General features: G+C 41.7%; 1 protein-coding gene across 1 annotated transcript in view; it reads right to left on the reverse strand.

The window, feature by feature from the left end:
- The window catches only part of nek11 (NIMA-related kinase 11), a 331,369-nt gene that overhangs the window by 198,768 nt on the left and 110,185 nt on the right, over positions 1–22,416 (reverse strand). The window contains exons 3-4 of the mRNA XM_063069323.1: positions 12,501–12,619; positions 276–340 (exon numbers count right to left, since the gene is read on the reverse strand). Of these exons, the coding sequence (XP_062925393.1) occupies positions 276–340; positions 12,501–12,619 (184 nt within the window). The remainder of the gene's footprint in view (positions 1–275; positions 341–12,500; positions 12,620–22,416) is intronic.

A 22,416-nucleotide genomic window follows, 5' to 3' on the forward strand; every position in this document is an offset into this window, starting at 1 on the left:
GACTCTCAACAAAATCCTAGCAGATGAAAGTATGTCAAATTGTGTCAGTGATAAAATGAGTGCTACTCGTGAGAAGAAGCCCTGGTTTGGAATGAAACGGTACTCATTAATTGGCATGTCAAAGGAATACATTACCTGTTCAAGTGCAATGCATCTCTTGCACAGAATCTGGTGTGTTGCAGTCACTCCTTTGGTTATAAGCAGCACAGTCAGTAAATCACGTCAGAAAAAGTTATAAATGCAACCAGGACAAAGACCTCAATGGCAATTCTTACCTATTTTTACAATGTTGTTTTTCAAGAAGATGTTGTTGCTTTTTAAATCTCTATGAAGTATTCTTCTGTAAAGGTTAATTAAAAAATAGTGAGTTGCATCACAGATTTAAAAGAAAATGCATACTATTTCTTATAGCCTTAGAGCAAAGACATTTAAAAATAAAATGGTTCTTAGTAAATGCTTCAGCTGATGCTTCTAGTGAGATTATTTGATGATTGTAACAATGACTGAATAAGCTGTAATGAACAAATGTTCATTTAAATTAAATGTCTTCATCTGCTCATTTGAAACAGCAATCGTCAAGCCCTCCAGTAGATATAATAGGATAATTGCTCAAATCAAACCACATTCAACTGCCCCACTAAGAGCTTTCTTTAATCAAAGGAAAAGACATTTAGACAGCAGCCCAAAATAAAGTTTTCATCTCCTTTCTCTGCCTGTAGAAGTAGAAAGTTCAATGGCTGCGTAACATTCTCTCACTGTGTGACAATATGCTTCTCAGGAGCAGTAACATTGCAGAGATTTTTGTAAAACATGAAGATAACTACAAACAGGATCTCAGGTTTGCACAGCACAGAAAACTATAAGATATAGGAGCAGAATTAGGCCATTCAGCCTATCAAGTCTGCTCTGTCATTCGATCACCACTGATTTATTTTCCCTCTCAACCCAATTATCCTGCCTTAACCTTAATGCCCCTACCAATGAAGAACATTTCAAGCATTTGACCCACCATATCCATTCCAACCTTTTGATACATTTACAAGAATCTCACTCGTTTACATTAGGACCACATCCTTCTATGCCATGCCTATTTAAGTGTCTGTCTAAATGCTAATTAAACATAGTCATAGTCATTCTTTATTGATCCCGAGGGAAATTGGTTTTCGTTACAGTTGCACCATAAACATGTTGGTTATGTCTGATTCTATCACCTCCTCCGGCATGCATTCACTATATCAACCACTCTCTGTATAAAACGTTTACCCCTCTCAAGAGTGCTTTAAAACTCCTTGCTCTCATATTAAGCCCATAATGTTTAAAAGATATTTAGACAAGCACATGGATAGGAAAGGTTTAAAGGGATATGGGCCAAACAAGGAATTGTGACAAGCTCAAAATAGACAAGCAACACACACAAACTGCTGGAGGAACTCAGCAGGCCAAGCAGCAACTCTGGAAAAGAGAAAAACAGTCAACGTTTCAGGCTGAGACACTTCATCAGGACTCAGGAGCCCTTCATGAGTCCTGATGAAGGGTCTCAGCCCAAAACAACGACTATATACTCTTTTCTATAGAAGCTACCTGGGCTGCTGAGTTCCTCCAGCAATTTGTGTGCGTTGCTCGGATTTCCAGCATCTGCAGATTTTCTCTTGTTTGTGTCAAATGAACAATCTGGTCAGCAATGCCCAGGGTGGTGAATCTATGGAATTTGTTGCCACGGGCAGCAGCGGAGGCCAAGTCATTGAGTGTATTTAAGGCAGAGATTGATCGGTATCTGAGTAGCCAGGGCATCAAAGGTTATGGTGAGAAGGCGGGGGAGTGGGACTAAATAGGAGAATGGATCAGCTCACGATAAAATGGCGGAGCAGATTCGATGGGCCAAATGGCCTACTTCTGCTCCTTTGTCTTATGGTCTTATGGTTAGGCCAGAGAACCTGTATCCAGAGAGAGTGCAGATAATGGAAGTCTTGACCAACACACACAAGGTGCTGGAGGAACTCAGCAGGTTGGTGCAGGACCCAGTATTGGATTAGAGCAGCCTTTCTCAAATTTTTGCCCCGGAGGAACCCCTGAGATAATTTCCAGGTCTCAGAGACCCCTGCATAAAACTTATTATACCTGTAGCTCATGGTACATTAGTATGATCAGTGAGTTTTACATATGATAACCCAGAAATAATTGCCAATGCTCTTTTGAGTGGAGATTGAACCTTTAGCCAATCTCTCCTGAAAAAACAGGCACTTAATTTAGCTTCCCTTTCTTGAAATTATTCTCTTTCTTTCTCGTTCATAAATGTTAAAAACTCACAAGACAAACAATAAATCTCTGTTAAGTAACTGGCTTGAGCCAAAATTGGATTTAATTTTTCTAAAGTTAGGCTCCACAGATTTAATTTAAATAAAGGTTGTAAATTGATTTTAATTAATGCTATTTACAACATGAAAATTTATTGACAATCTTGAATAGTAAAGTTACTAAAAATCATAAGCCAAATCAATATGAATAAAAATATAGCCTAAGACACAATTTTATACAGGACTTTGAAAAAAATATTTTTCTTACTAAGTGACATGATCAGGGTCAAGTATAAGCCTAGCGTGTGAAACTTGTGCTTGTTTTTTGCTGCACAAATACTCAATTCTGGGTCAAACTTGACATAAGCACATGTGGATTTCACCTTCAACTGAACTGAGACGATTTCTATCCTTGCTCTTGATGCTTGTTAAACAAGAAAAAGCTTGCTCACACATGTAATAAGTTGAAAACTGCAGCAAAATGTTCATTACTTTCCCGTGAATGTCAGGATGTTCTTCTTTCACAGAAATTCAGAACTTGTCCAGGGGCAGGTCAGTAAATCTCTTCTTCAGTGCATGATCAGAGTGCAGCTCACAAGGTTATTCCTCTTCTCTCAAAGTCAAATCTCAGACTGACCAGAAGATTCAGAGAAAGAATCCCTCACACAGTCATACACTCGTGTTCAAAGGGAGGAAAAATACTATTCAATTTTGTTCTATAGTTCTTCCAGGCGGTTTGCAATAAGACTTGAGATTTTCTGATATTCTTCCTCACACTCAAGCCCAAGCAGCAGTAGAAACATTTCAAGATTTCTTTTTGCAACGTGATTTTTCCAAAGATTCAATTTCTTTGTAAATCCAAGAATCTTGTCACTTGGAGTCAAAACATTTTCTCCAGGGCTTTGCAGAGACTTGTTCAACTGGTTCATATGATGAAAAATGTCTTCTAAGTAGGCTAGTTTCTGCAGCAATTCTTCATCTTCAAAGCACTGAGCAAAATCTGGCCAGCGATTTTCTTGAAAGTACTCCTTTCAGCTCAAAAACCCGGTTGAGAACTCTTCCTCTGCTAAGCCACTGGATTTCTGTGAGATTGGTGTGCCCTTTGTTCAGGTTTTCACACAAGTTTTTAAACATTCTCGAGCGAACTGGTCTTTGTTTTATAAAGTTAACGATTTTTGTAGCAACATCCAGAACTTTTTTCATTTCATTCCCAAGAGTTTTTGACACCAGAGCCTCTCTGTGAAGAAAGCAGTATGTTGTGACATTGTCAGGATTTCCTTTTTTTACAAGAGAAACGAAACGTCTTACGGAGCTGACCATTGATGGGGCAAGATCAGTACAGATGCCAACACAGTTCCTTCAACAAAGACCTTTTTTTTCCCAAATATGAAGACAAAACATTAAATATATCTTGGCCTTTGCTTGTTTTGGCAGCTCTTTGCAACAGAAAAAGTTTTCTTGAATTTCATCATCATTTAAAAATCTTACAAATGCTACAACATGACATTTATTGATGAAATCTGTTGACTCATCAACCTGGATAGAGAAGCTGTTGTCTTTCAGTTTATCACACAAAACTTCTTCAGCATCATGTGACATGTCATCAATAAATCGACTGTTCAAGAGTGAAACTTCTTCAATTTCTTGTACTGCATCTTGTCCTAGCATTTTACTCACTATAATTTTACATGCTGGCATTACTAAGTTCTCACAAACTGTGAGAGTTTTCCTTTTCTGGGTAATAAGTTCTGCTACTGAATAACTTGCATTCTAAAACCTTTTACTGACTATGACTTTATTAACAAAAGCTTTACTCTGTTTGTCTTGAGACTCCAATTGCTGTTTAAAATAATCAGCACTTTAACGTGTCATACATGCCAATCATATCATAGGGTGAGACGGAGGGCTAGTTATTGCAATGTCAATGTGTTCATATAGATTTAGAGTAGTTAACAATCCAAATGTGCAACAACTAGATTCTAAAAATGTGATCAACATTCACATTATTAAATTTATTAGATAAAGCAAGTTTGTCAAATATTAAACATAAGAGAATCTGCGGATCCTGGAAATCCAGAGCAACACACACTGAGTGCCGGAGGAACTCAGCGGGTCAGGCGACATCTATAGAAAAGAATAAGCAATTGACATATCAGGCCAAGGCCACTCCCCAGGTCAAATATTATCTTTCTGAAACAAAATGCAACACTGGTAAATTGTAGATGTTCACAAAGTGTTTTGAACCTTCGACTTTTTTTTTAATGCTGTCATCAGCTTATCTTTCTTTGCTCAAAGTATCAAGGGTGGCACAGTAGCATCGTGGTTAGCATAACACTATTGCAGCGCTAGTGGTCTGAGTTCAATTCTACTGCTGTTGGTAAGGAGTTTGTGCATCCTCCTTGTGACTGTGTGGGTTTCCTCTGGGTGCTCTTGTTTCCTCCTGCATATTCCAAAGACTTATGGGTTAGTAGGTAAACTGGTCACATGGGTGTAATTTGGTGGTGCAGGTTCATTGGGCTGGAGCCATGTGATGTTGGGGAAGTCCAGAATGAGGGGTCACAGTTTGAGGATAAAGGGGAAGCCTTTTAGGACCGAGATTAGGAAAAACTTCTTCACACAGAGAGTGGTGAATCTGTGGAATTCTCTGCCACAGGAAACAGTTGAGGCCAGTTCATTGGTTATATTTAAGAGGGAGTTAGATATGGCCCTTGTGGCTAAAGGGATCAGGGGGTATGGAGGGAAGGCTGGTGCAGGGTTCTGAGTTGGATGATCAGCCATGATCATAATGAATGGCGGTGCAGGCTTGAAGGGCCATATGGCCTACTCCTGCACCTATTTTCTATGTTTCTATATGACTGTGATTTGTACTGAAGTGTCTTTTCAATTTTGCTGGAGTTGTTGCTGCATCTGTAAGTTGTTTGCCACAGGCTAAGCACAATGGAATAGGGCAATTTGGATCAATCGTCTGTGTAAGACGTATTGATGAATAGCTTTCATTGTGAAGATGGACTTTTTTGTGTCTGTTGTTGCACTACTGTAGTGAAATGACTCAACAGATAGTAATTCTTCATTGCTAACCTTATCAGAATTGTCCATAGACCTAGGCCTAGAACCCTCCTGTGCAAAAATCACCACATTGGACCGTCCTTAGAATGAAAGTTTCCTTTCAATTTTCTACTACACCGGCGGAGTTTGTTCACTCCCATAAGTCAGTCAGCAGTGCATAAGGGGAAGTTGGGGGAGATTATTCGGGAGAGAGAGCACTCATCCAAATAAGCACAAGGTCCTACTGCACGCTGCCACACTGGGCTGAGAAATCTCTAACGAGATCGCTGATGGGACTGCTCGGCCACTGCCCACCACTGTGAGTGCTAGCATTGCGCAAAGTTCAAAAAACAATGTTTATTTTTTTAAAACATGATCTCTCACGGAACTCTGGCTGAGAAACCCTGGATTAGAGTGTTTAATTGTTATTTTTTTTGCAGCTTAACAATTATTTACCTGCTAGCAGTTAGTATAACTACTTACATACTGTAAATGTAACTCTTTAATATATTTCCTAGGAGCCACGGTATATACAGTGTGAATAAAAAGTGTTCACTCTCCTTGGAAGTTTTCATGTTTTATTGGTTTACAACATTGAATCACAGTGGATTTAATTTGGCTTTTTTGATGTTGATCACAGAAAAAGACACCTTCATGTCAAAGTGAAAACAGATCGCTACAGAGTGATTTACATTAATTACAAATATAAAACACCCCCCTTTAATACTACACACCAAACTATCACTGGTGCAGCCCATTGGTTTTAGAAGTCATACAATTAGTTAAATAGAAACGTCGACTCAACATTTCCACGGATGCTGCCTGACCTGCTGAGTTCCTCCAGCGTGTTGTGAGCGTTGCTTCGACCCCAGCATCTGCAGAGTATTTTGTGTTTAGTTAAATAGAGATCTGTTTAGGGAGACCTGTGTGCAGTCAAGGTGTTACAATTGATTGTAGTAAAAATACGCCTGTATCTGGAAGGCCCAACTCCCAACAGTATCCTGGCAAAAACTACACCATAACAACAAAAGGATATGCCAAGAAACTCCGTGAAAAGGTTATTGAAAAGCACGAGTCAGGAGATGGATAGAAGAAAATTTCCACGTCACTGAATATCTCTTGTCTCTTGGAGTACAGTTAACGGAAACAATATGGCATAGCTGTAAATCTGCCTGGAACAGTCCGTCCTCAAAAACTGCATGACCGTACAAGAGGGGACGAGTGAGGGAGGCCACCAAGAGAGCTGTAACAACTCTGGAGTGGTTATAAGCTTCAGTGGCTGAGATGGGAGAGACTACGCAGACAGCAACTGTTGCCAGGGTGCTTCAGCAGTCTCATTTTATGGAGAGTGGCAAAGAGAAAGCCACTGATGAAAAGAATCATGAAATCTCCACTAGAGTTTGTCAGATGGCATGTGGGAAACTCTGAAGACATCTGGAAAAAGGTATACTGCGTCCGGTGCTCCCGATGTGGCCTTTTATATATTGGTGAGACCCGACACAGACTGGGAGACCGCTTTGCTGAACATCTACGCTCTGTCCGCCAGAGAAAGCAGGATCTCCCAGTGGCCACACATTTTAATTCCACATCCCATTCCCATTCTGATATATCTATCCACGGCCTCCTCTACTGTAAAGATGAAGCCACATTCAGGTTGGAGGAACAACACCTTATATTCCGTCTGGGTAGCCTCCAACCTGATGGCATGAACATCGACTTCTCTAACTTCCGCTAATGTCCCACCTCCCCCTCATACCCCATCTGTTACTTATTTTTATACACACATTCTTTCTCTCACTCTCCTTTTTCTCCCTCTGTCCCTCTGAATATACCCCTTGCCCATCCTCTGGGTCCCCCCCCACTGTATTTCTTCCCGGACCTCCTGTCCCATGATTCTCTCATATCCCCTTTGCCAATCACCTGTCCAGCTCTTGGCTCTATCCCTCCCCCTCCTGTCTTCTCCTATCATTTTGGATCTCCCCCTCCCCCTCCAACTTTCAAATCCCTTACTCACTCTTCCTTCAGTTAGTCCTGACGAAGGGTCTCGGCCTGAAACGTCGACTGTACCTCTTCCTACAGATGCTGCTTGGCCTGCTGTGTTCACCAGCAACTTTTATGTGTGTTGCTTGAATTTCCAGCATCTGCAGAATTCCTGTTGTTTGGAAAAAGGTTCTATGGTCTGCTGAAACCAAAATTGAGCTTTTTGACCATCATACTAAACGCTCTGTTTGGCAGAAGCCAAACACCGCTCACCATCAAAAACTCACCATCCCTCCCATGAAGCATGGTGGTGGCTGCACCATGCTGTGGGGATTCTTCACTGCAGCAGGCTCTGGGAGGCTTGTGAATGTAGAGGGTAAAAAGAATGCAGCAAAATACAGGGAAAACTTGGAGGAAAACCAGTCCCAGTCTGCAAGAAAACTGCAACTTGGGAGAAGATTTTTTTCTTAGCAAAAAAAGGACCCCAAGCATAAAGCCAAAGCAATACAGGAATGGCTTAAAAACAACAAAATTAATATCCTGGAATGGCCAAGTCAGAGTCCAGACTTCAATCCAATTGAGAATTTGTGGCTGGACTTGAAAAGGGCTGTTCACTCACAATCCCCATGTAAGAGTTTGAGCAGTTTTGTAAAGAAGAATGGGGGAAAGTTGCAGTGTCCAGATGTGCAAAGCTGATAGAGACCTATCTACACAGACTGAAGGCTGTAATTGTTGCCAAAGGAGCATTACTAAGTACTGACTTGAAGGGGGTGAATACTTATGCAATCAAATATTTTGCCTTTTATGTATGTAATTAATTTAGATCACTTTATAGAGATCTGTTTTCACTTTGACACAAAAGAGTCCTTTTCTGTTGATCAGTGTTAAAAAAAACCAAATTAAACCCACTGTGATTCAATGCTGTAAGACAATAAAACAAGAAAACTTCCGGGTGGGTGGCTGGGGTGAATACTTTATATAGGCACTGTATATGCAATTTTTGAGCATGTCCCCTAGTAGTTGCAGTTCTTTGTCTTATTCTGAAAAGTGCTGGAAGCTTCTCTGGTGCTGCATTATTTGAATAGTGGCTATCTGATTGGTTGACCCTTATCTACGAATTTGAATAGAATGTTTCTTATCTATGAGTATAAAAAGAGCAGATCCTGTTACTATCCATTTTCAATTTTCGTTGTTCTATTAACGCTTAATAAAACAATCGTGAAGCAACCTTGGACTTAAAACATCGGAACCAAACAGGGAACATCAACGAACGGAAATAAACAGTCAACACTTCACGCCGAGATCTTTCATCTGGACTGGAAAGGAAGGGGGCAGAAACCAGAATGAAAGAGCAAGAGGAGAAGGAGGAGCAGGAGCTGGTAGATGAGGGGTGAATCCAGGTGAGCGGGGGAGGCAGGAGGGTTGGGGAGAAAGGGGAAAAAGGGGATTTTGTGACAAGCTGGGAGTTGATGGATGGGAAAGCAAAGGGATGAAGATAGAATCTATGAAGAGAGGCCATTGGACCATGGAATAAAGGGAAGGAGGAGGGATAACAGAGGAGGAAGAAGAAGGTAATAAGCAGGGCTTGAGGGTGGGGGTGAGGAAGGAAAGAGCAACAGGGATAAGGGAAAACAGGGGAGGGGTAAGAGAGGAGTGGTTACTGGAAGTTGGAGGAAGTTCATCAATCACCTTCATTTAGTCTGCCACAACAGCCAGGATCTCGCAGTGGCCAACCATTCTAATCCCACTTCCCATTCCCACACAGACATGTCTGTCCACAGTCTCCTGCATGGCCACACTAAAGCCAAACACAGACTGAAGGAGCATATTCTTCATATTCCATCTTGGTGGTCTCCAACCTAGCAGCAAGAATCTCTATTTCCTCAACTTCTGGTAACAACTATCCTACTCCCTTCACCTACCAGTTTGACATCTCTGTGACCCATAACCTTCCCATCACTTTCACCTTCCCCCCTCTGTTCCCTGCTTCCTTCCCTTTTATTCCATAGCCTATGGTTGCTCCTATCAGATTCATTCTTCAGCCTTTTGCTTTACCCACCTATCACCTTCTTACATTGTTCCCTTCACCCTCACCCTTCCCCTTCTCACCTGGATTCACCTATCACCCACCAGCTCCTTCCCTTTCTCTTACCCTTTTATTCTGGCTTTTGCCCTCTTCCCTTCCGGTCCAGAAGGAGGGTCTCAGCCCAAAATATTGACAGTCCATGTCCCTCCATATATGCTCCCTGACTCTCTGTGTTCCTTCAGCATCTTGTGCGTGTTGAGCCTGTTTCCGTATGGTATAACTCTAGGAGACTAGGAACATGAATTCTCTATTGAGGGAGTAACTTCACCCAAAGGACTATCAGGTTTCAAGAAAGCTCTGTTTTTAGCCAATCCCTCAGAGGCAGCAAGTGCCACATCCCATGACAGAGAATGAGCGTGGTTTATTCTGCATTGTTAAACATTGTCACACAACACAAGGATGAAGCAAAACAAAAACATCTTCCACTAAGTTCAAAGTAAATTTATTATCAAAGTATATAAATGTCACCACACACAACCCTGAGATTCATTTTCTTGCAGGCATACTCAATAGAATAATAGCCATAACAGAATTAATGAAAGTCCACATCAACTTGGGTGTTCAAACCAAAAGTATAGAGAAAACACTCATGACATAACATAGGAGGCACAAGTGACTGCAGATGCTAGAACATGGAGCAACACGATCTGCTTGAAAGACAGAGAGTGGTGAGGTGGACGGGAGAAGGGGAGAGGCGCCACAGGACTCAGAGGTGACTGGTAGACTGAGGAGGGGTGTAAGATGACAGCAGGTACCAGGTAGGGGAGGTGAGCAGGGCTGGAGTTGACAGACTGTGGCGGGTGGAGGAACACAAAGGAAGAGAGGAAAAAGAGAGAGATGAAGTGGGAGTAGTGGGGAGGGTGTGAAGACAGGAGATGGTTGCTGGAGAGAAATAAGCAGGAACATCAGCACTGGATTCTGATCAGTAAAGGAGGAGAGAATGCGAACAAATAGGGAAGAAAGGAAGGGGAAGAGGGTTGTGTGTAAAGTCGAAGGATGGAGAAGGAGGAAGGTGACATGACTTATCCGGGTTAAGCTGTGAAAAGCAGGTTTATTAGAGAAGATTTTACATCCCTCACTTTAACCAACAGCAGGTCATTTACACTCTGTTTAACTATGAAGTATAGTGTCTACTTCCAGTTGCCATGTCACAGGAAAAATATGATAGTACACTGGAGAAATTGTGGGGAGATTCACAAAGATGTTATTGAGAACTGGCCTCAAAAACATCTTTGTCGAGCCTGAAGGCACACACACGACAATTCAGGAACAACGTCTTCCCCTCTACCATAAGATTTCTGAATGGACATTGAACCCATGGACACTATCTCACTACTGCACCATTCAGTTTATTAAAGTTTTATATACATATATATGTACCCTAATTTACAGTTTTTATTATTAATGCATTGCAATGCACTGCTACCGCATAACAACAAATTCCACAACAGAAGCCAGTGACATCGAACCTGATTCTGATCTGAAATTTTAGCTATGAGCAGGGATTGAGTGAGCTAAGTTTATCTACAGTGGAACAGAGGGCACCTAAGAGAGATTGAACTGTTGCGTACAAAATCATGGCCAGCCTAAAAGGGTGGATAGGAAGGACTAGACTGAAGAACAAGTTAACTGGAAGCAGGAATGGCAAGGAGAAGACAAAAAAAAAATGTTCTGCCATTTGCTTCTCAGAAATGGCAGAAATGCTTGTCAGATTTAAAAATTATGTATTTGGCTGAGCACACAATGTCCCAGATCCCACAAGGCTACAGCTGAAAATTTTGAGAGATTAGATTATACACCACATACAAAATGCTGGAGGAATTCAGCAAATCAGGAGGCACCTACAGAGGAGAATAAACAGTCAACAATTTGAGCCGGATTGTCCAGCACCTCTACTTCCATAAAAGTTTGTGAAAATTTGGCATGATATCCGAAACTTTGACAAACTTCCTTAGATGTGTGGTGAAGAGTATATGGACTGGTATAGAAGCACCAATGGCCTTGAACAGAAAATCCTACAAAATGTAGTGAATACAGCCCAGTCCATCACAGGTAAAGCCCTCCCCACCATTGAGTACACCTACATGGAACGCTGTCGCAGGAAAGCAGCATCCATCATCAAGGACTCCCACCATCCAGGACATGCTGTCTTCTCGCTGCTGCCACCAGGAAAAAGGTACAAGAGCCTTAGGACCCACACCACTAGGTTCAGGAACAGTTATTACCCCTCAACCAAAAGGATCTTGAACCACAGGGAATAACGTCACTCACCCCATCACTGAACTGTTCCCACAACTAATGCATTCACTTTCAAGGACTCTTCACCTCATGTTCTTGATATTCATTTATTCATTGTTTATTTATTTATTTTTTCTCTTTCGTGTTTGCACAGTTTGCTGTCTTTTGTACATTTGTTGTTTGTCTGTCTTATTGGGAGTGGACTTTCATTGATTCTATTGTGTTTCTTGTACTTATTCTGAATGCCCCCAGGAAAAGGAATCTCAGGGTTATATGGTGACAGCAAATTCACTTTGATCCTTCATATGAACTGGAAAGGAAGGGGGCAGATGCCAGAATAAGAGGGTCGGTGTGGAGAAGCAGTACAAGCTGGCAGGTGACGGGTGTGACCAGTTAAGGAGGAGGGTGGATGGGTAGAAGAGGAGTGAATAAAGTAAGAAGCAGGGAGGGGATTGGTGGAAGAGATAAAGGGCTGAAGAAGGAGGAATCTAATAGGAGAGGACAGTGAAATAGGAGGAAAGAAAAGGAGGGGGAACCAGAAGGAGGCGATGGGCAGAAGAGAAGGGGAAGTGGGTAACCAGAATGAGAAATGGAAAAAGAGAGAAGGAGGGAGACAGAAATTACCAGAAGTTGAAGAAATCGATATTCATTGGATAGCTAGATCAGATAGCACTTTTACAACCAGCAAATACATAAATGGGGTGCAATAACTTCCTCCCGTGTGGCAAATGGCTAGATTCTGGGAAGATAACATTTTCACTCAAGTTAGCGCACAATAGAATACATTCTTTATGATGAAAGTCACATGTTATGAATAGCTGCACGGTTGCTTCAGATTAAAAAGATGGAAGTTGTACCTTTCATGCATGTACTGTGCTCCCAGTAGTAACTGTATAAACCATTCAGTGACCTGGCTTTCAGGGAACGTCTTACCAGCTTGCTTATACTCCTCAATCTTACATCGTAGGTCTCTACCCTGAAACAAAAACGGTAAAGATAATGAGAGTTACACCACCAGCTCATGTTAACTAGCTCTGGCGTGCGACTGAAATTGAAAATTCCACAATAACTTACAATGTACCAAATTAAAGCAGTCTTCGCAATATATAAATACAGATTGTCAATGCTATTCTAGTATCCAATCAACTTGCATTGTTAAGCTTATAAAAGGTTTTTAAACCATTTCCATTTATTTACATAAATAATTGCACTGTTACGTACCAGCAGCAATAGATCACAAATTGAGTCAGGTTTTAATGTTAAAAACCACTATTTTTATTAGTATCTACCCAAAATATAGAAAATTAAACAAAATAAACAGGAGTGTGTTTGTGGCTCCCAAACTGTCAAGGTTAGGAACAGCTCTTAAAGTCTTAAGATGACAAACTAGAAAGGTCCAGTAATCCACGGAATAAGTGAGAGAAGAAACTTGTAAATCCACATTAAAATGTAGCGAGAAGGTGATCACGAAAAATTCCACAGGTTCCACACTGGGAAAACGAAGTAACAGTCACCAAAGATCTTATCCGTCGAGTCATTCCGAAATCCACGTAGAAACATGGTGACAGTCACAGAATATCCCTTCGCACAAGTGATTACCACTTAACACACCTGAATCCAGGTAAGGGTTAACAAGAGTGGTCGCCACAGGATACTCCAACAAAAATCCAGTATGGATTATACAAAGTGACAGTCACACATCCAAAGTGCATGGTGTGCCATTAATCAACCCAATCCTTTTGGCATGGGAAAGTATCAGACTTTACCCATTCTTAGCGAGCTGTTCCTGCCCGCAGTCCAAAGCTTCCACTCTCTCTCTTTCTCTACTCTACTGGAAGTCCCAGCGGTCTGTCGCAGGTTGTTATACTGACGTCATAGCCCCACCTCATCTAGGCGTTTTAAAGTGACACCCACGGTAAACGAAACAGTGGTCACGTAACAGCACACGTACATCTTCCAATCTGCTGAGAAATTGCAACAATCAAAATGCCATTTTGTGATATTTTTGCAATGGAGTTGCTTACAAAATGGCGGAGAGGAAAAGCACACGGTTTTCTTCTCAATTTGGAGTGTGTGCCATGCACTGCAGAGCCTGTAGTTGGTCTCTGTGTAAAAGAAATGCATAACATGATGAAGGCATCCCCTTGTCTGGGGTAGTGGAGGACCAGCCCAGACTCACCTGAAGCACAGTCCTATTGGGAATGACAGAAAAGATAGATTTATAACTTCCTAGTAGGAACCTGAGGTGAGAAAGGCGGATGAGGGACATTTCTTTCATTTTACCAGTGTCTATGCCGCAACAATAGCATAGCGCCTGCCCTGCTTCTTTTTTCTCACTCCCACTTTCCTTTATCTCTAGTTTTGCTCCTCCTGCACCATGGCATTTCCTGAACTGTGCAGGACAATTTCCATACGTTAAAGCAAACTTCAGAATCAGATTTAATATCTGTTTTAATATTAAAAACACTGAGGAAGTGCTCATGGGTTCATTGTCCACTCAGAAATTCGACTGTGGAGGGGAAGAAGCTGTTCATGAAACATTGAGTGTGTGGCTTCAGGCTCCTGTACCTCCTCCTTGATGGTAGCAATGAGAAGACGGCCTGTTCCGGATGATGGAGGTCCTTAACGATGGACGTTGCCTTTTTGAGGCATTGCCTTTCGAAAGTGTCCTGGATGCTGGGGGTTAGTGCCCATGATGGAGCTGACTGAGTTTACAACTTTCTGCAGCTTATTCAGATCCTTTGCAGTGGCCCCTCCATACCAGATGGTGGTGCAACCAGTTACCTTCGTAGAAATTTGCGAGTGTCATTGGTGACATACTAATTCTCCTCAAGCTCCTATGGAAATATAGCTGCTGTCATTCCGTCTTTGTAATTGCATCAATATGTTGGGCTCAGGATAGATCATCAGAGATGTTGACATCTAGGAAAGGGAAATAGTTAATGCTTGGTGTTATCAGAAGACAAAGTTGGATAGGACTTGCTTGTAATGTCCAGGATAGGGTTCTATTAAAACTGCTGCAGTGCACTGGAGTTACAATGTGGTACCCTGAGCCAAATATCTGCTAATTATTGAGGTGCTCCACCACTGGAAACAGTTTTACTTTACTTAATCCATCTGAACCCTTTTATTTATTGAAACCTCACTGTAGATCTCTTGATGAAGGGTCTCAGCCTGAAACATCTGCTTTTTATTCCTCTCTAGTTCCTCCAGCAATTTGTGGGTTTTACTCTGGATTTCCAGCATCTGCCGAACCTCTTATGTTTATTAGAACTCCTCGCGATTAGAACTTCTTCACTGCTGTAAAGAAAAACATCATTTTCAACAATCTTTCTAAAATACAGTAATTCCGTGGAACCATTGCTGCAACCTCCCCCACCTAATCTTTACACATCCACGTCTACCCATTCCCTATCACACAAGCTAAATTTGAAACTGAGTTCACCTTGGGAAATAGAGAAGTGGTCATCTAGTTGAACACCTTCAGATCCACACTGAACAAGTACTGATGTATTCAGCTATCTGGAACCTAAGCTCTGGAATTTCAGTACTGAACTTCCCTAAATTCTCTTTCCTGTAAAATAATCCGTAGTTCCTACATGACAAAGCTTTTGGTCATCTGTCCTTGTACCCACCAATATCGTTTCATGTTCAATTTTGTTTTTATTGTAAAGTACCCTGGAAATGGAAGAGGATTAAGAGCTTCATGCCACACTCTCATCCCTCCATCTATATTGTTCTACTCACTCACATACTAGGGGTAATTTACAGTGACCAACCAACTTAACTGCCCAGACATCTTTAAAATATGGAAGGGTAAGTTTCCACATGGGCTTCTCAGGAGTCCAAATATGAACCAGTTGGGCCAAATGACCTGTACCTATGCTGTAGACTTCAATGATTTTAAGAGAGAATTGTGTCATCAAATTAAACTTACAGCCAGAAAATTCATGACTGCCAGTACAAGCTACTCACTATCGGCTCAGCTACCCTGTATGACTTATCCTTTCCAACTTTCTCTTACTTAATAGCAGGAAAAGCATCAGTCAGTCACTCTTTCTTCCTGATCCTCCTGCCAGCAAATCAGAAGATTGCTCTGGATTCCATCCACTTTTTAAAGACTTAACAGGATGGTAAGTTAATTGGCTACTATAGGTTACTCCTAGTGTATAAATGAAACATAGAGGAACTTAGAAACATAGAAAACCTACAGCACAATGCAGGCGCTTCAGTCCACAATGCTGTGCCGTACATGTACTTACTTTAGAAATTACCTCGGGTTACCCATAGCCCACTATTCTTCTAAGCTCCATGTACCTATCCAGGAGTCTCTTAAAGGACCCTATTGTATCCATCTCCACCACTGTCGCTGGCAGCCCACAACGCCTCTCATCACCTTATACACCGCTATCAGGTCACTTCTCATCTTCTGTCACTCCAAGGAGAAAAGGCCAAGTTCACTCAACTTATTCTCATAAGACATGCTGGCCAATCCAGGCAATATCCTTGTAAAACTCCTCTGCACTCTTTCTACGGTTTCCACGTTCTTCCTGGAGTGAGGTGACCAAAAATGAGCACAGTACTCCAAGTGGGGTCTGATCAGGGTCCTATATAGCTGTAACATTACCTCTCAGCTCTTGAACTCAATTCCACAGTTGATAAAGGCCAACACACCATATGCCTTCTTAACCACAAAGTCAACCTGTGCAGCAGCTTTGAGTGTCCTCTGGACTCGGACCCCAAGATCCCTCTGATCCTCCACACTGCCAAGAGTCTTACCATTAATACTATATCCTGCCATCATATTTGACCAACCAAAATGAACCACCTCTCACTTACCTGGGTTGGACTCCATCTGCCACTTCTCAGCCCAGTTTTGCATCCTATCGATGTCCCGCTGTAACCTCTGACAGCCCTCCACACTATCCACAACACCCCCAAGCTTTGTGTCATCAGCAAATTTACTAACTTACCCCTCCACTTCCTCATCCAGGTCATTTATAAACATCACAAAGCAAGGTCCCCTTGGATCTCATGCCTCCTTACCTTCTCAATAAGCCCTGCATGGGGTACCTAATCAAATGTCTTGCTAAAATCCATATACATCTACTGCTCTACCTTTATCAATGTGTTCAGTCACGTCCTCAAAAAATTCAATCAGGCTCATAAGGCACGACCTGCCCTTGACAAAGCCATGCTGACTATTCCTAATCATATTATGCCTCTCCAAATGTTCATAAACCCTGCCTCTCAGGATCTTCTCCACGAGTGGAACGAACTAAAAGGAATTGATGAAAATGTAGTTAGAATAAAACTGGGATCAATGCAGGATCAGTCTAAATGGATGATCAGTGAACTCAGTGGGCTGTAGGCCCCTTTTCTGTGCTATGTCTCCCCCTGACTTTTAAATACACACAATGCATGATTCCGTAGGTACTGGATTTAGTTTTGCCTTCATGTTTTAACTGGCTACATCACTTTCTGGTATGGAGTGGGGGGGGGGGGTTGCGATGGGAATGTGAGTTGTAAACTTAGTCGACTCCATCATGGGCGTTAGCCTCCGTAGTATCCAGGACATCTTCAAGGAGCGGTGACTTAAAAGGCAGCGTCCATCATTGAGGGCCCCCATCACCCAGGTCATGCCTTGCTCTCATCAGGAAAGAGGTACAGAGGCCTAAAGGTACACACTCAGTGATTCAGGAATAGCTTCCTCCCCTCTGCCATCCGATTTCTGAATGGACATGAACACTTTTTTATTCTTATTTTTGCACTGCTTATTTAACTATATATACGTGTGTGTGTGTGTGTGTGTGTGTGTGTGTGTGTGTGTATGTATAGATAGATATACACACACTTACTGTAAGTCACAGTTTTTCCTCTATTATTATGTACTGCTGCTGCAAAGATAACAAATTTCACAATACTTGCTGGTGATATTAAACCTGATTCTGATTAAATTATCCCCTTAATGCAGTGGTAATCTATCATTTTGTTAAAATTCTTAATGATCAGGATATCTACTAGTGAGAATCATTGAGGACAAAATGAACAAGGGCTTTTTAGTATTAAAAGCAATTTTCTGTCAGCCTTCAATAATGCATTATGTTGCACCTGTTCTTATAACTTTTCTGAACAGATCTTCATGAAATATGAGACACAATTACCACCCACCACTGTACAAACGAGAGACAGAAAGCAAACAACTAGATATAGCAGATGAATTTGCAACTAAAATGTAACATTTACAAACAGCTTAACCCTGGCATTTCTTCCTAAGTCACTAGAAGTTAGCAATTTGAATAATGGAGTTTAAAGTGCTTTAGTACTTTCACGTATTTCACAATGTACATCCAGAACCATCAAATCAGAAGCAATACTTAATGTCCCTTTTTGACAGAGGCTACATTGAGATCTACTGGTGAGATCAATCACCATTTGATCAAATACACATTTAATCAGCATCATGGTATGATGGACAGAAGAGCCATAGCACTAAATCTTAAAAATTTTGGCCTGAAATTCTGAAGGGAACAGCCAGCATTCTGCCATTTGTATGGAAGCAAGTGTCAGATATATGTGAGCCCTTTGTTAGTCTTGGAGTTGGAGCAAAAGATCCCAAAGTAACAGAACTACTGTGCCACACCAAATGCTTGGTGAAGGAAGCCATTGAAATAAGACTAGAGAATAAGAATTTCAAAAAAGATGAAAGTCTAAGTAAGGATTAGAATACAATTTTAAACAAGGTGGGACAGCGGAAACCTGATTGGTTGAGGACTAACCAATCAGGAGGGACGACGACGGGAGTTGAGCATATATACAACTGGACTAGACATGCCTAGGGATCATTCCTGATGAAGATGGCGAAGTTTGTCTTCGAAGAGTTGGTTAAATCGACACCCAGACCCTGTTGGAAGCCCAAGAAGATCTTATGCAAAGAGTAATGGGCTACATAGGAGGGAAGGGTTAAACTGATCGTGGGGTAGGTTTATATAGATCAGCACAACATCCTGTATCGAAGGGCCCCGTATTGTGCTGTACTGTTTCATGTTCTATAATTTTTATTTACTCAAAAATTATTCAACACATCATCACAGGTTCTAAAATGTAAATGGCTGTCTGGGACAGTCAAAAGTGTTCAAGCTCCTCATTATGCTGTCTCTCCAGCTGTGCCTCCTGTCAAAGGTTGTCAGGCAACCAGCCTGGGCCTCCGTCACAGGTAGACTCTGGTAATGCACTGATAGGAGCTCACTGCCCAAACGCCAGGTACAAGATCAGTCTCAGTATCCAGGCCAGGCCAGGATTAAAGAGTGGGGACTGCACATGGCGAGTTGGGTCCAGAACAGCCCAGCTCGTGAAGTAAGTCAGAGAAAACCTAGCATAATTAAAGCTTTAGCTGGATACCCTGGCTTGATGACAGGAAGAAGTGGGTGATATGAAGCTAAGAAAGAAATAGAAAAACAAGAAGCTTTCTGGATCCCATCTCACAAGGCTGTATTTACTCTTCAGCTCTTTGTTGCTGAAATATATTATCCCCTGATTAAGCTGTATCTCAGCTTTAAGCCCTCATTGATGTTTTCAAATTCCTGCACAGTCTCTGCCCTCACCCACTCTGCAATACACATCAATCTTATAAACCCTCAGATTTATACTTGGCCTCTTTCTCATCTAAATTTAATCTCTCCATTACTGACAGCCTCTACTCTCTGAAATCTCCTCTATAAGCTTCAACTTACCTGTATATCTCTGCCTCCTTGTTTAAGTCGCTCCTCAAGACCACCTTAACTAATATTTTTTGGCTCAATCAGATAATCGTGAGAAAGGGCTTAGGAAGTTCTCTTTGTCATTTTATTATTTTCAGTGTCGATGATCTTAGGGACTTAAAGATTTGTTTATTCGTCATGCGCACGTCGAAACATACAGTGAAATGAGTCGTTTGCATCAACGAACAGCACTGGCCGAGGATGTGCTGGGGCACCCTGTGTCACCACCCTTCTGGTGCCAACATAACATGCCCACAATTTACTAACCCTAACCAGTACATCTTTGGAATGTGAGATGAAACCAGAGCACATGAAGGAATCCCAGTCATGGGAAAAACATACAAACTCCTTGCCAACTATGGCAAGAATTGAACCCTAATCACTGGCACTGTAAAGCATCACGCTAATCACTACACTACCATGTCGCCAGATCGTGACATAGAACTCCTGCCACCACAAGGCAATGTCATCACCCTGTAACAACCCTTAATGCTATTAGATAGCATTGCTAATGAACACATTAATAACATGAGCCATGGTTTAATATAGTCCACAGGACTACTGTCATTGCAAAGACCCTGCTGCTGTGAGTTTAGATACCATGTAGAGTCAAGCATTTGAGAAGAGTCCAGTAACTGTTATCCAGGTTTGCAAGCAGTAGGATCAGGGAGATTGGTGACTGATGCTAACTATTCTTCTTACTATTAAGTAAAGAATGAACCATAAAAGATAACTAGTGGGCCGCTGAGCTCTTTGTGACTAGATGGCACTGACAGTAACTAGAGAGTACTGACAGTGTGGATTAATCATGGAGTTTAGCAAGAAGTTTAATGCAGCAGTTGTCTGGGAGACAAAGAAGAGAAATGTTACTGCTTCTTAATAGCCATGAAAATAGATAGGCAGCAATGTGCCTTACTTAATAAAAGCTGTATTACAAACTGTAGTAGCAGGTTCCTGATGCTGTTGGAGTCCTGGTCTTGCAGTGCACCCAAGTGCAATTGGGTTTCACTTTTTACACGCTGTACGTAGTTATTAAACTAGCTTTGCTCCGGCTAAATTAGTTGTTGCTTGCTTTCTTTGGCTTGACTTGTGGTTGATGAGACATGCACAGTGTCCGTTCACAGGATGCAATTGCAGAACTATTTGGAATGGTTATCTCCAGACTCGAATGGTGCATTAATAAGGATTAGCCACTTGCATTTATGACATACTCCTAAAGAAGGAAAACGAGCTTGACAAAACTTATTTGTATAGTGGAGCATTATCCTGGCAATGGTCAGCAGTCAGGAAAATATGTTACCACTGAGGAGAACATTGGTTTGGGAATAAGTGTTGAGTGGGAGGTGGAGAAAAATCTAGAGAAACTGACTATTCACCAACTCAACCCCACTTAGTTCTGGAGTGGAACAACAGCCAGGCTGGAGATTGGTTCACATTTCAATTAAGGTAGTAAGGCCATAATACATAGGAACAGATTAGGCCATTTGGCCCATTGAGTCTGCTCTGCCATATTGATTTATTATCCCTCTCAACCCCACTTTCCTGCCTTCTTCCTGTAACCTTTGAAGGCCTTACTAATCAAGAAGCTATCAACCTCCACTTTAAATATACCCAATGACTTGGCCTCCACAATTGGATGTGGCAATGAATCCACAGATTCACCACTCTCTGGCTGAAGAAATTCTTCCTCATCTCTGAAGGGACATCCCTGTATTCTGAGATTGTTCCCTCTGGTCCTGGACTCCACACTATTGAAAACATCCTCTCCGCGTCCACTCTATCTACGCCTGACAATATTTGACAGGTTTCAATGAGATCCTGGGGATCTCCGGTATTATAATTGGAACTGACAGATTTTACAATGGGTTAGCAGTTCAAGGCAGCTGTGGGTGCTCAGTGACTGCATACATTTAAACAAGGGTCAACAGATTCCCAGATAGTATGGGAATTGATGCTTGCGGGAATTTGGCCAGAAAGTGAGATCAAAGTAGCGCTTTGGTCATGACCTTATTATAACGGGCTCGGAGCACTGTGACCTGCTTCCATTTCCTTTGCTCTGCTGACGCTATAGAGGATTAATGAACAGCAGCGGGATAACATTCCACTCTAATCTCCATGTTATTGAACTTCTACCAACTATTACTGACATTTTCTATTTCAAATTGTTGCTTTTGTCAGTATATGAGGTCCCATAAATGAATCACTCGGCACTGAAATATTGACATACCATGAGTTACAGGTCTTCCTGTTCAAACACAACAGATGACAGATTCATGAATATTCTTCCTTATACTTCTCTAGCGATGTTAATTCTAGTGCCATAAGGCAGCTTGATGAATGTTTCTGCTACTGCTGCAGATATTAGGGCATAAGATCAAAGGCAATAGAAACGGAAGGCGACCATCTGTCCCCTCGAACATCCTCCATCATTAAATCGCTTGCATATTGACACTATCCACCCATGGACCATTCCCATCGGGGAAGGGGCTATGCAACATCCATGCCAGGACCACCAGCTACTTCCAGAAAGCTATCGGGCTGATCAACACCTCCATCCATTAACACACCCCACCACACCCTCCCCACTACCACTACTTTATCATTTCCTGTCAGTCACCCTGTGTACAGCTAATCCAGTACCTTACGTACATGCACTCTATCTATGTATACAAGCTATTTATTTATGTATGTATGTATGTATGTATTTCTATTTATTGTGTTCTTTATGCTTATTCTGTTTTTGTTATGCTGCATCCGATCTGGATTAACAATCATTTCGTTCTCCTGTGTACTGTGTACAAATGAATGATCATAAACAATTTTGAATCTTAAACAATCTTGAATACTATAGGAAGAGGCCACTTAGCTTATTGGGCTCGTGCTAGCTACCAGGAGAGTATTCCCACTAGTCCCTGTCCATTCTCCCACCTCACCCCTTTATCTGCCACTTATACAATGCCTATTCAACTCTTCTTCAATTCACTATCTTTGAAATGCCATTCAAACTCATTTT

Source organism: Mobula hypostoma, chromosome 17, assembly GCF_963921235.1.
Source record: "Mobula hypostoma chromosome 17, sMobHyp1.1, whole genome shotgun sequence".
Classification (NCBI taxonomy): domain Eukaryota; kingdom Metazoa; phylum Chordata; class Chondrichthyes; order Myliobatiformes; family Myliobatidae; genus Mobula; species Mobula hypostoma.